Source organism: Ammospiza caudacuta, chromosome 2, assembly GCF_027887145.1.
Source record: "Ammospiza caudacuta isolate bAmmCau1 chromosome 2, bAmmCau1.pri, whole genome shotgun sequence".
NCBI classification, from domain to species: domain Eukaryota; kingdom Metazoa; phylum Chordata; class Aves; order Passeriformes; family Passerellidae; genus Ammospiza; species Ammospiza caudacuta.
Window position 1 is genome coordinate 26,429,786 of NC_080594.1, and position 14,468 is coordinate 26,444,253.

Sequence of the window (14,468 nt, forward strand, 5' to 3'; positions counted from 1 at the left end):
GGGCGGGGCCGCAGCTTACGCAGCCGCCGGGGGGCGTGCGCGAGCCGGGGGGCGGAGCTCGCGGGTTCCTGGAAGCCGTGGGGGCGGGGCCGAGCCGGCGGTGCTGGAGCGGGGGAGGAGGGGAAGCGCGTGCCCGCGCGGGGCGGGGCAAGGCGGGGGGCGCGCGCAAGCGGCCCCGCCCCGCCAGGTGAGGCCGGAGGGTGGAGGCGGGGGGGGTGAGTGGGATGCGAGGGGGCGCTGAAGGGGTTTCGTGCGGGACGCCGGGGGCAGCCCGGCCTTGGGCGGCGGGGATGAGTGAGGGGGACCGTGCTGCCGCAGCCTCCCGGGACCCGGTGCGCCCGGGTGCGCCTGGCCGCGGTGTCCATGCAGCGGGCGCTCGCTGCTGTCTCGGAGTCCCGCTCGCCTCGCGCGGCCGCCGCCCCGCCGCTCGCGGTTGCAGCCCGAAGCAGCGACGTGGCAGGAGGCGGTCGGCAAAGCCCTGCGGCTGTTCCTCCTCCGCTGCGGAGGAGGTGGCGAGGTGGGTGTCCCCCGAGTCCGGTTAGCCGCGCTCCGGCCGCCCTGCCGGCATAGGACGGAGCCCAGCCCGCAGCTGGTCCAGAGCGGCTCTCCCTCCCCGCTCCTCCCTCGGCCGGCTGTTGCGGCCCCGGGGTCCGTTAACGGGTCGGGCGAGTAACGGCGGCGCTGGAGGCGGAGGGCGCGGCTCCGGTGCTCGGCTCCGGCTGCCCTGTGCCTCCCCCCCCTCTGGGAACGAGCCGGCGCCGGGTCAGCCCTGAGGGGTTGGTCTCGCTCCGCTGCTGTAGCGCTTCTCCTTGCTGGGATTAGGAGCAAGAGCACTTACAAATATTAAAGAAAAAGAAGCATATGAAATATTTAATCCTTTTAGCTAGCCCGTATGCCGTAGTTGCGGACTTCTCAGGAAGCAGCCTCCTTGTGCCACCTTCAGCGTCGCAGTGTATCGTTTATCCCCCTTCGATGGTCCTTGTAACGCATCCTTCTCTCAGGGGTGACCTTATCGCTCTCTGCCTGAAAGGAGGGTGTAGCCAGCTGAGGTCAGCCTCTTCTCCCAGGCAACCAGCAACAGGACAAGAGGACACAGCCTTAACCTGTGCCATGGGAGGGTTAGGTTGGACATCAGGAATAAGTTATTCACAGAAAGGATGATTATATATTAGAATTCTAGGTGATGGAGTCACCATCCTGTTTTAAAGAAAGACTGGATGTGGCACTTGGTGCCATGGTCTAATTGATGGAGTCACCATCCTAGGCGGTGTTTTAAGGAAAGACTGGATGTGGCACTTGGTGCCATGGTCTAATTGACATGGCAGTGTTCAGTCATAGGTTGGATTCAATTTTTTTTTTTTTAAAGTAAGAAAAGGATAGTTGTAGAACAAGATCATGGCTTGTTCTATTATATAAGCATCTTTGAATTACACAAAGCAGTAAAATGCACTTATTTTGTCTCGTGTAACCAGTTTCTGGAAGTACTGTTTACAGTGGTTTTTTATCCTGCCATCCAAAGGGCACTGACGGTGAGGCAGCAGGATGAAGGTGGAGTGGTGTAGTCGACTTGCCCTTTGCTCCAAGACAACCAGCCAGACCTTTCTGCTTGGAGGAGTGTTCATTGTGTTGGGCTCGAGTCGAATCCTCCTGATGAAGTATTCTGCCAATGAAGGTACAGTTGGGCAGTACCCATAATGTACCAGTACCTTAAATAGGAAAGCATTGATATTTGGGCTAAAACATACCCCAAAAACCTACTTCTCCATCCACAGAGTTCTTTGCATAAACATTCTCTTATATTTATAGGGATGTGTTTCTGCACTGGAAAATTTCTGTCTAGCCAGTAGACTACCATAAAGCTGTAACTTGGGCTGCAAGGTGTATGATCTCCATTTAAAAGATGAGGCAGGTGATTTATTTTATAGCTAACTCTTCAAAGATAACATTGTTGTGTAAGCACTCTTGACGGTAGATGATTTGATTGGAATGTTTTCCTTGCAACAGGCTTAGAAGAGAAGTGGTATCCTACTGGATAAAGTGCTAAAACTGGCTGGTATTGCCAGTTCTAAAATAAGGTTATGTCATCCTGTTTTTTGTGGGGGTTAAAAAATACCATATTGGTCTTTGGGGAAAGCCTTCCCATTTTAATTTGTTTTTAAAACAGCCATATTCTTAAGTTCTTCAAAAAAAGTTCTGCTGTAAACTGGGACCAAATGAGGAAAGATTTCAACTCAGAAAAGAGGCTCTTCAGGAGGTTGTATGCCATAAACTTTGAAACATTTATAACTGAAGTTCTGACAAAGCCTTTTGTGACTAAAATTGTGATTGTAATGGTTATAATAGATTCTTGCTCAAATTATGAATGCAGGAGACAGAAACTGATTGTGTACTCTCTGATTTGCTGGATCCCACAGATAACAAGTATGATTATCTTCCTACAACAGTGAACATGTGTTCTGAAGTAGTAAAACTGGTCCTATGTGTAGTGTTGGCAGTCTGGAATAGGAAAAAAGGTTAGTACTGATGTTTTAAATAACTAAAATGTGTTGACTTTCTAAGATTTGCTGTCCTACAAGCACTTTTTTTTTTGAACAATAAATGACACTCTCCACTTGCTCCAGGTTTTGCATTGCAGGTGATTTTTGCTTTTTCTTTCTTTTCTGTTCTGATGTAAAAACTATGAGAGATTAACTTAAAAGCATTTCAAAATGGTACAGATCAAATATTTAAGTTGGCTGAGGACGTTCATGTTAAATTGAACTGTTGATTTTGTCTCCTTCTCCAGGAAGCAGTCATGGCTCTGGCAAGCTGATAAAATTTTCACCTTCCCCAGTTAGTACAGTCTTACCTAAGACAGTAAATATATTCAATCAGTGTTTGCCATCATTGCCTACTGCTGACTGCATGTTTTCTGGTTTTCTTTATTTTTCTTTCTTTTTTTAAAAATCCAGATGGCTGAGTTTTGCTGAACTCAATGTGTTGATGCTTTAGGAGAGGATTAGATATCATTTGGTAGTTTTAAATCTATGCTAACAAAGTACTTTTGGCAGCAGCTCTAGAGTAGTCTAAAGTTTATCACAGTCTTCCTCCTAAAGTTTGTGTCCTGAATACCTAAGTAAATGTCATTCTTTGTGCTTTGTCCTTTCTTTCTTCTTTTCTTCCTATATGTTCTCTTTATACCCAGATCATGTGCTGTGGTCTGCAAATACTGAATTCTGGTTTATTTTGTACTTCTGACTTTACTGGCTGACCTTTGGGTGCTCTCTGAAGGAATCTACTGTCTATGTTGTTGTTCCTGTTGTAGATTTGATCAGTAATCAATAGGAAGTCACACCCAGTAAGGATGTCACTGTATGGAGGGACTCTGGAGGGCTTTTTGGCCCTCGAAGAATGGTTGACAATGGAATTTTTTCTCAGAGTGGACAAACACTGTGATGGATGTAACAGATTCTGTGACATTTTCTTTGCTGAGGCAAGGAAGTGAGCACCACACAGGGTTGCTGCTCCAGCTGTGTTCTGCCCTGGAACACAGGCTCCTGTGTTGCCAGAGAACTGAGGAACCCAAGGATTTTCAGTCTAATGGTGTTCCTCAAAAGAGGACAGTGGTACCTATTCTGTTACAAGGGAACAGACTTTCTACAATAGGAATGAATATCTTTCTTACTGATTTCTTTTCCTTTCAGAAAAGAGTTGTATGGATCATCTCTCTGAATGTTTTTCCTGGAAGAATGTATGTAATTCCATGAAATGGTCAATTCCTGCCTTTCTTTACTTTTTGGATAACTTGATTGTCTTCTATGTACTGTCCTACCTCCAGCCAGTAAGTATACTTACACTGAATAACATGACTTCTCATGTCTTAGTGGGTAATACTGCTCCTAGGCTATCTGCTGTGGTAACACTGGCAAGGCAAGATTGTAACTGAGCTGTCTGCTGTTTTAACACAGAAAGAATAATCTGTTACCTTCCCATTGTCTGTCCCACTGGTCAGGATTGTACAGCTTTCAGCACGGACAACTCTTTATATTTTCTCCATCCAACGTGATTCAGAAATAGGGTGAAAGTGCTTAAGAAGTTGGAGGGTTTTTGCTACTTTTCTTCCTTTGCCTTCTTCAACTCTGTATTTCTCTTTCAATCAATTTGTTTCTCTTGCTATTATTTGAGCTGCACGTTTCTGTGGGGCTTTTGCCACTCTGTGTATGTGATGTAAAGTGAATAAATGTAATCTCACAAAGGGAATAGGTGTAACAGAAACTGAGGAGGGGGTGAAGAAAATGGACTCAATTTTTGCATTTGTGTATTAGCTATGTTTAGGTACAAAATTTAGTTGATATTTTCTTCTAGCTGCCCTCCTCCTTTTGGATGAACCTGCATATGCTCAGGAAATTGTACAGGTTTTGTGCTTGCTCTTATTTTTGTACCATGATGCTTTTTGGTTCAGAATCTATGTTTGCAGTAAGATGGAAACAGTTTGTTTGTGATTGCTATAAAGTACTGTGGCTGCCCCTGTTGAACATTAAAAAGAAATGGTTTTCTACCTTGTCTATCAGAATTTCTCTTTAAAATAGTGTTCTCTTAGGTGTATATTTCTGCCAGGGACAGACCAGACCAGAGTCTAGACCAGGACTCAGCTGACAGCTCAGATATCTTAAAATAACATGCACAGCTGCTTGGTTCTGTGGTTTTTTGTATGTTTTTTTTATTGATGGGATTTTTTTGTTGGTAATGGTTAGGGTGTTTTTTGATTGGTAGGGTTGAGTTTGGGTTTTTTTTTTGGTTTTTTTTTTTTGTTTGTTTGTTTGTTTTGGGGGTGTTTTTGTTTTGTTTTTTGGGGCTTTGTTTTGTTTATTTGTGGGTCATTTTGGTTTGTTTTGGTTTCTAGTTTTAGGAAGGAAATTCAGTGATAATATTTGTAGAAGAAAAGCCTGATGCATAGGAGGTTCCATAAATGCTATTTTTCTCTTAAGCAATTTAATTTGGTTCAGTTTAGGTAATCCTTGGGAAATGGACAGCTTTTGTTTTACATTCACCCACACCCAGGCATTACCTTGTCTCTGTCTCCTCAGAACATGTGCTCTAAGATTCCTCTTTTTAGAACTCTTAGCGTCTTTTAATTAGAGAAATTCTATAATGGTTAACTGAATCTGTAACATTATTATGACAAAGAAGTATTAAAATGGATAACTAAATATCTCTATGATAGAATATCTTGATAATGTACGAGACCATGAATGTGAAACGTGAAGATGCTTAAAAGGAAGATGGCCATACCAGACTGAACTTGGTCATGTGATTTTAAATACAAAGTAGTTTTGGGACTAAGTAGTACCTGGGTGAGCAGCTGCTGGAATTGGGGTTGCTTTGGTGAGATTCTTTTTGCTTGAAACTTCAGCTACAACTGTGGATCCTTTTTAGTGGCTAAATTTCCTAGAGACTTACCTTTTGAGGCTTTACTTGGGATGTGCAGATTAGTGGCATGGGGAACTTTGGTATTCATATTCCTTTTCATCTAGAACAGAGATCTCTTGAGGTTTCAGAGAACAAAAGGAGTCAAAATTAATTTTTTAAACTATCCTTTGAAATATTTTGCTCATAATGTTACCAGAGGTGTTGGATGGGGAGCATTGACTGTAAAGCAAAACCAGAGTGTGCATGAACTACATCTGCATTTTGCATAAAGGCTCTTTTGTTTCTAGAGTGATTTCTGCCAAATTTCCTTGTTTATTGCATATTTTTCTCCTTCCACAGCGTTCACTTAACATGAATATTTACTGAGTTTTAATTTTGCAAAGTGGAAAATTAAGATGTGTTTTCTTAGGGAGGTGTCTCATTGTCAGTAAGTGTTCAGCTTATGTGAGAGCCTGTGTTGTGCTGTTTCATTAGAATTATTGTTCAGCAGATGGTATGTTGGGATAAAGTGGAATGATGATAATGAGGAAAGAGTCTGTGCTTTTCCTCTGGTGAAGGAAAAAGACACTCTATAGCAGAATTGGGAATGTGGAAATGATGAGAAAATTCAAGAAAAAGTCTGTGTTTTGTACTCCTGAATCCATATATGCTTATGTGTAAAATTGTCTAAAAAGCTGAGGCTCAATGGGACCAAAAACTTCAGCTGCCTGGATCTGTTGTACATTTACTGACTATGCAGGGCAGTCTGGAGTAACAGACAGTAAAACAAGAGGCCTAGAATATGCCACTCTGCAGGAAAGGGGAAAACTCATCAAAGGAGATGCATGGGAAAGATCAAGTTTGCAAAACACCCCCCACCCTCATAAAGAGGATTTTTTATTCCTACTGGTGCTGGTGGATTCTGGTCTTTATTGGTAACTGGAGTCTTAAAAGAGCCTTTTCTTGGTATGGTCTCCCAGTATAGAGTGTCTAATACAGAGACAAAACAGACAATCCTTGCCACAAGGAGTTTGCCGCTTGGGATCGTGGCCATGGATTAGAGCACTGATGTTATTATATAGTTATTCCAAAATTAAACAGAAGCTTTAGAGTTGTCTTCAGTTGTACTTCAAAATAGATTATTTTCTTAAAATTACAGTTGCAATCTTAAAAATTCAAGCCAAGCACCTCTTTATCTTTGATTAAACTCTACAGCAAAAGCACTTGACATAGAAGAAGTTTGTTTTCTGCAAGTGGCTTGTCCAAGTCTGGAATTTCATGAACACTGCAAATGGCACTGCAGCCAGGAGCAACCTCCTCTTGCTTTATTCTTTGCTTATTCTCATTTTGGAGCAACTTCCTCCTTTGTGCCAACACAGCTGTTTTTGCAGCTCACTGGTCAGCCCAGCTGGGGAACTGATCTGACTGAAAACTAAACTGTTCTCTGCTAAGTAAGTTTTCTGTTGCACTGGTTTCCTCACATCTTCATTTCAGTATAGCTTTCCCCACTGCAGTGGAGCTTGGGCTCTATGGTTGCCCTGAGATTTTGAAATGGGACTTGACTATCATTTTACAGGTGTGGTATTGTACCACTTGGGTGAGGAAGAAAATTCAGTACCAATGCTTTTCACTCTGGCATGTTGCAGGAAGGTGAACACTTGAAGTCTGTAGGTTTTGGTGTCCACAGTGTGTCTGAAGTATAACTTTATTCCTCTCCTTCTCTTTCAAGGCAATGGCTGTACTCTTCTCAAATTTTGTCATTATAACAACAGCTCTTCTCTTCAGGATAGTGCTAAAGTAAGTAGTATTTGCTACAGTAAATGAAATTTAAATCTTCCCAGCTTTGATGAAGTTAAGCTACATTTTTTCTCTTTGTCTGATGGGAACAATAATTCTCTTTTCTTGCGGCTGTACCAACTTGGAGAGGTGATTTTGTTTTCTACATCTGAAGGTTAGGAAATAATATGTTATTAGGAGTCCCTTCATATGTCAACACATTTGGTCAACTCTAGTAGAAAACAGTGGAAATCATGATTATATAGTCATTGAATGGTAAGAAGAAAATTTAAATATCTTATTTCATGATTGCCAGTACTTACCAGTCTTTTGCAGTTCTTAATTGAGTGTAATGTGGTCTAGTAAGAGGAAATGAGATACATAAGAGTGAAAGATAGAAGTGTGTTTGGTTCATTACTCGCGTGACAAAAGCCAGACTAAGTGTTTCACTTTGCTGAATTTGTGCTTTTTATAGTATTATTTAGATTAAGAAAAGACTATCAGGGAAATGGGTATTAACTTTTCACGGTAAAAGTTGCTTATTTGAATATGGCACAGATAAGCTTTTTCTATATGTGTTAATATGCCAAAACAATGCCTGATAGTCTGACTCTAAATGCTTTTTCTCATTTTAGTTTTGTCTCTTGTGATGTCACAGTTCACTTAATCTTCCAAACTTTTTATTTTCACCAAGATAAACAGGCTTTGTTTGAGTGGAAAAACAGCATAAATAATTCTAATAGTCTTATGAATTACATTTGTAGATTTATAAGAGTTACCATCATATAATAGTAGAAAAGTACTCCAAGTCATAGGGGAAAAGAGCAGTATAATGAACATTTTCCAAAGAAAGATGGTAATTATTTGGATGTCTGTGTTGTTTTTTGCTTTATTCGTCCGACCTTTGTTGCCATGCAGACAAGAGTTGCTTTTAAGTTGTTAGGCAGTCAGTATCTAGAAATAATGTGATCTTGAAAGTCCTTCCTTATTTCTTCAGAATACTTTATTTTATACTTCTTTGTTTGCCAGACTCGGCCCCCTTTGCCATAGTAAATCATGTTGCATTTTTGCACTTTATTATATTCTGAAGAGACTTTTCTTTACACCTGTTTGTCTCCTTATCTGTGGCATTATGTCTTTTATATGTTTTTTAGATCTGGGTGTTCTGTCATTTAATTTATGCCACTGTTTCTAAATTTAGTGGCTTTTTTGTGTACCAGGCGAAGACTCTCTTGGGTACAGTGGGCGTCTCTGGTGATTTTATTCCTGTCCATCGTTGCCCTGACTCGAGGAACTGGAGGCCATCAGCACAGCTTGGCTGCACATGGATTTCATCACAGTATGTTTTTTGGGCCATCTAACCACTGCCTTCTAGCTACTGGACCTGAGGAAGCATGTGTGGAAAAGGGCATCTGTCCAGCACCAAGTTTCCTTCACAGCTTCCAATGGAATGTGACCGGTACCATGGCAGGAGCATTGAAGCCTCTCCGCCTCAGCCTGGGCCATCTGCTTATTCTAGTGCAGTGTTTTGTGTCTGCCCTGGCTAACATCTACAATGAAAAGATGCTGAAAGATGTGGATCAGCTTGGGGAAAGCATCTTCACACAGAACAGCAAACTCTATGCCTTTGGAGTGCTGTTCAATGGGCTCATGCTGGCACTGCAGGCTAAGGACCGGAGGCAGATAGGGAACTGTGGCTTCTTTTATGGGCACAACATCTTCTCCGTGGCTCTTATATTTGTCACAGCTTTCCTGGGGCTGTCTGTAGCCTTCATCTTGAAGTTCCGAGACAACATGTTCCATGTTATGACTGCTCAGATCAACACTGTCATCATCACCACTGTGTCTTTTGTCATCTTTGACTTCAGGCCTTCTCTAGAGTTCTTTTTGGAAGCTCCTGTAGTGCTTCTCTCCATATTCATTTATAATGCCACTAAAGCAAGAGGCTTGGAATACGCCAGTCTGAGGGAAAGGGGAAAACTCATCAAAGGAGATGCATGGGAAAGATCAAGTGGGGTAAGGCTTTTCAGTACTGTCTCCTTTGGTTTCTCTTTTGTTTCACCTCCCTTTATGCTATGGTATGTTTGGAAGAATCAACTTGTGTGCGACGGGACTCATCCCCCAACACCAAAGTTCTGCAGTATTTCTTAGAGTCTTGGGTGTTGCTTTCCATTTGCTACTTCTTGAAATCATGAAGCCTAGGTAAGCATTGCTTTCCTGCTGTGACTGTAGACAGTCCTGTGAGCAACTTCAGCTTTGTACAAATCTTTTCTTGAAAGCTTTATAACCAAGAGAGTTTACTTACCCAATTGAGAAACTGGAATTGATGCCTGGACAGTAATTGTACCTAAGTAGAACTGGTAAGTCTGTCTAACTTAGGCCACATGATGAGGAAGCTAACTCTTTTGATGTTAAAGTTTCTGCCATAGCAGTAAAAGATAGCTGAAGACAAAAAGGCAACATTTAAACACAGCGTTTTAACATGGTTTGGGGTTTTTTTTCTTGCTATATATTTCCTCTAGGCCTGCTCGTGTTTTTGTTCCGATTTGAACAGTGGTGTAGTCAGCTAGAAGGTGTCAGGGACAGCTTGCTCCTAGAGGTGTCGTTCAGCCGAGCTGAGCAGCCGCCTGCTGGGAAGGGTTCACGTTTGTGCCCGTCGGCCCGCGGATGCACGTTGTGCCCAGCAGAGAGCGCTGTCCCCACTGCGTTCCAGCAAACATTACACTTTGAGCGCAAGCGTTAAACTTTCCAGAAGTTCCACATGGTGCCTTTTTAGGTTGTTGTTTAATGAACAATAAATAACACAAATTCGTATATTTTTGGTGTGCCAGGTGTCATCTATTTTAGCACTTACACCTAAGCAGCTGTTGTAGAAACGAATAACGTTATGTGTACATGCAAAGCCAGCTATATCTTGCTTGGGCTGCATCAAAAGCAGTGTGACCAACAGGTCAAGGTAGGTGATTCTGCCCCTCTGCTCTTGTGAGACCCCACCTGTAGTACTGTGTCCAGTTCTGGGGACTTGGATCTGCTGGAGTGAGTCCAGAGAAAGGTGATCAGATGGCTGGAGCACCTCTCCTATGAAGACAGGCTGAGAGAGTTGGGGATGTTCATCCTGGAGAAGAGAAGGCTCCAGGGACACCTTCTAGCATCCTTCCAGCACCTTCCAACCCAAACCATTTTATGATTGTATGGAAGAAGGGGCTACAAGTTGTCTTAGGCAGTGAGTCACTAAAAAGTGTTAAAGATGCAGGGAATGTTTTTTATGAGTATGTATTTCCTAAACCTTATAACACACTTGTAAGAGATTTAAATTACAGGGATTACAGGATTTTGCTTTAAGTGATACTTTTAAATAAACCTTAGTCTTTTTTTTCAGTGCTATTAATAACAAGATGACTTTTGATCACATTGCTCTCTTTTGCTTCTGGTTCCTGTAGGATGGAGAGGAATTTGAGAGGTTGAACAAACCAAGCAGTGACATCGATACAGATGAAGATTCCCTCTAGCATGAAGCTGTCTTGGAGCACTGCTATTGCTCACAGTGAGAGAGAGCTAATCTTTTATTAACATAGGGAGGAGTTGTTTTTCCCCACTGACAGACTATTTGGAACTGTTTTGGGGCTGGATGTCAAATATGGATGAGGACAATATTCAAGATGTATATATGGAAAGTTGTATTCATTTGTGCCTGTCTCCCAGTGTCTGGGGAAATCAAAGTCTGGAATGCAGCTGGTGAATTTTACATGCAGCTTACGTGGCCTAACTTTGAAAGAGCTTGAATAAAAAAAAAGTTTATTAAACATATGAATGCATCATCTTTTTTGTGTGTGTGTTTAGAAAGGCTTTGTGTAGAGGCTTAGTTTGCACTGAGCCCACTACTGAAAACAAATATTATGCAGCTACAGTAATGCCCTTCAATATCTAGAGCACTGAGCAAGAGAGTGCAGGTGGGAATATCATCTGGTGTTGTTCTACCCTGGCAGACTGATAAGGTCTTGCATTCATTTTGTAGAGAGAGGAGTCATTCTGCAGAGTGCCAGGCACAGTGATCTCAGAATTTCTGTTGAGGCATCTGCTGGATTGTATTTTGACTGAGATGGAAAATAGGTTCCAAATTATTCAGAGAATTTTGAAAGAGGCAAGGGAACAGGGATGCCGATAAGGGATTCCTGGTGTGTTCCAAAGCCTCTTGTCTCAGAGCAGTGGAAAAGATGTTGGTTTATAATTTCCTCCCTTCAAAAATGTGTCTTTCATAGTTGAAAGATACTGTCAGAAGAATTCTTAAGATAAGCAATGAGTTCAGTGTCAGAGCCTCATACCAGAGTATATAGTAAGCAGTAAGTGATGCATTTCTCTGGACTGAAGACAGTCTAGCCTTTGTTCCCCTCTGCCATCCTGTCCAGTCTCTGTGTATAAAGCTTGTGTACTGTATGAATGGCTGATTGCTATATTGACATACCTCCTGTCATTTATCCATCAAGAGGGGCAGCCTGTTTTCTTATGTGGCCCATGGTTTATAACTGTCAAGCTGTAAATGAATCTAAAATTTCTTTTTTCCCCTGTATTTTATAGAGTATATATCAAGAATGACCATACAAAATCAATTTAATGTTATTAGTAAGAAGATTTTTGCATCTAGTTCCATTGTGCTTGTATAGCAGGCTATTTCAACATAAGGAATCCTAGTTGTTTGCATCAGAATCAGTTTGTACAGAATTAATAGAAGGTATATTTCAGTGTAAATTCCAGAAACTCCATTGCTCTCATTGGTTTATGATGTTGTATGTTGAGAAATGAAACTTTAAAAAATCCTCAAATTGTTGAAGGCTTGGTGGCAATGAGACTTTGTTTTTTTCATTTCATTCAGCTTTACAATACATACCTGAGTTTGTTGCCTTTTTCAGTCACAGCTACCAACTTTGGCAGGTGCTTTCAAAAAGAGTGCAAGTACTGTTAGCTTTAGATTGCTTTGCATTGATGTGAGCCGTAACATTTTACATGAATTCCAAAGACCTTTTCCTTGCATCAAGTGAGAACATAGAAATCAGCCAAGATCTTACTTCTAAAGACAGAGCATCAAATCAAAGATGAATATCTTAAAAACCATATTTGACCTTTGTGCATCAAGAGACAGGAAATTTGGAAATGACTGATTTCAGCTATTATAAGGTGCATTTAGTTCTTACTTTCAACCCTTGTCCTGCCTAATGATTTTATTTTCTGTAAATTTCTCCAGTGCTATCATGCTTGACTTATTTGCCAAAGTCTAGGTTGCACAAAGATATTGGTTATATAACTGTTGATCCAAGTTTTTACTCATGTTGCAGATTTGGTTCTGTCTAACGTGTAGAAATCTTTCTGTTATCTTCAGGTTAGAGGTCTCAGAGAAATTATGTTGGAGGCCATGCAGGTTTCTTATTATGGTGAAGGAGAACTGTATATCCCCTTTGCAGCAACAGGAATATTAACTGATGTCTAAAAATGGGTAAGGATTTGTATCCACTTAGCAGTCACATAGGGTAAATAATAACCCAAAGCATAACATGCAAATGTTTGCAGCTGTGCTATTCATGGCAAAGATAAAATTTAGTGTATAGGTGAGATTTGTTAGAAAAAGTGACTGAATAATAGTCAGCTGGAGAACAGCCCTGGAGAGCAAGGGGGAGCAATTGTATGAAGTTACATGTTTCAGATAGATCATGTCAAATCTCACTTGATTAAGTACTTCCACTATATGGAAACTACTCCATATTGGAAAGCTTAACTTATATTCACTCAAAATTACGATAGGGAAATTTATGAGGATGTTTTTGGAGAGCAGCATTAGTTTGGCACATAGTCTTTAATGAATACTTTGGGCAGAGTGCTCTTGCTAAGCTTTGATTTAGAGCCCAGATTCACGAATGTTTGAATTTAATTGCTGCTAAGGGTGTTATGTTCCTCCCTCCGGGTTTGAGGAAATCGTTCACAAAACATCCCAGGAAGAGAGGTGTGTTCATGTTCCTCTTGCTTGTAACAAGTCAATTAAGGAAGGATTTATTTTGGTTAATTTCATCTATTTTGTGAATGTAGCAGCTTCAAAGACAGACTGTGGATGAAAACAGCCCTCTTGGAGCTGAATCAAATGCCATAGATATGTATAAGAAAAAAGACTTTCTTTATCACATAGAATCTTCCCACTAAGATATGTTGAAAAATGATCTTAGTCTCAGTAAATCTGTCCTCAGAGTGATGCTGCAGGGGCAGATCCAGTGATCTGGATTTGATTTGTTTTGCCAAATGAAGTCTTCATTTGATGATATGTAACTCCTGAATGCTTATAGCCTGCAAGATAACTACATGTTGTCGTTGAAATAATATTTTGGCTTGGTGCTCCTTCTAGCTTTGCTTTTAGTTTTTCATAGGGAAAAGTGGGTTGCAAAACCAGGATTTTAAATCATTGCTTTAAGTTTCTGGATATTTTGTATCATTTTGTAATGAAGGCAGAAATAGACACTAGAATGTAGAATAATGCAGATTCTTCTACAAATTCTATGAATATTTGGATGTGCAGTTTTGGTTAAGAGCCCATTCCTACCTCCCTTGATAAGTGGACAACTTGTTTGAAGTTGTCTTTTTAATGTAACTCCCCCTGAATGCCTAGGCAGGGTTTGGTACTTGCACAATTTGACTTTGAATTTCAGACAGGGGTATAAAAAAAGGGCCATTTGGATCAGGTGCTGTACTCTTTTTAATGTAAGTTAACCCTTGCAGCACAGGACATTTAATTTATGTGATTTGTAGTGTGAGTTAAAAGGGCTTTCATTTAAAGACTTTACATGAAAACAAGATTACAGGAAAGTTTAAATGAACACCTGAAAGAAAATGCTCCAAGGGTGTGTTTCTTTGTGTCTACAGGAGGTGCCTGTTAGGCATCTGGTATACTTTCCTCTGCTTTTGCTTTAGGCAAGGAAAGTTAGGCAGCAGACCTTGATACCGTAATGCAATGAGCTCTTGTTTTCTAAAAGTGAGCTACAGGACATTCCATTTTCTTCTAGAAACCCTTCCATCCTGTGATTCTTTTGGTTTTTTGAATTTCTCTGTCCACTGCTTTCAGCTGTGGAAGTGCTATTGTCACTGAGAGCTCAGAAGCTCTCTGCAGGCAGCAGTCCTCTTAAAATCATTCCGTTAAATGCCTTCCCCCAGTTAGCTCCAGTCACCTGAGAAAGGTTAGTCAGGAGCTGTACCCTGCACTGACTGGATGTTGTGATAGGGAGGGCAGCCTGCCCCAGAGAGTGACCAGGTTTGTACAGCTGAGGCCT

At 41.3% G+C, this 14,468-nt stretch overlaps 1 protein-coding gene across 2 annotated transcripts; it reads left to right on the top strand.

Annotated features, from left to right (window-relative positions):
- The first annotated feature begins 109 nt into the window (after positions 1–109).
- Positions 110–10,921, top strand: SLC35A5 (solute carrier family 35 member A5). 2 transcript variants are annotated; one of them, XM_058825519.1, is made up of 7 exons: positions 110–187; positions 1,520–1,672; positions 2,415–2,513; positions 3,684–3,820; positions 7,118–7,185; positions 8,385–9,180; positions 10,605–10,921. In XM_058825519.1, the coding sequence occupies exons 2-7, from the start codon at positions 1,543–1,545 to the stop codon at positions 10,671–10,673; spliced, it is 1,299 nt and encodes a 432-aa protein (XP_058681502.1). In that variant the 5' UTR covers positions 110–187; positions 1,520–1,542; the 3' UTR covers positions 10,674–10,921. The 2 variants fall into 2 exon arrangements, with proteins under 2 accessions (XP_058681502.1, XP_058681501.1); XM_058825518.1 differs by lacking the exon at positions 110–187 and adding an exon at positions 279–517.
- The last annotated feature ends 3,547 nt before the right edge of the window (positions 10,922–14,468 follow it).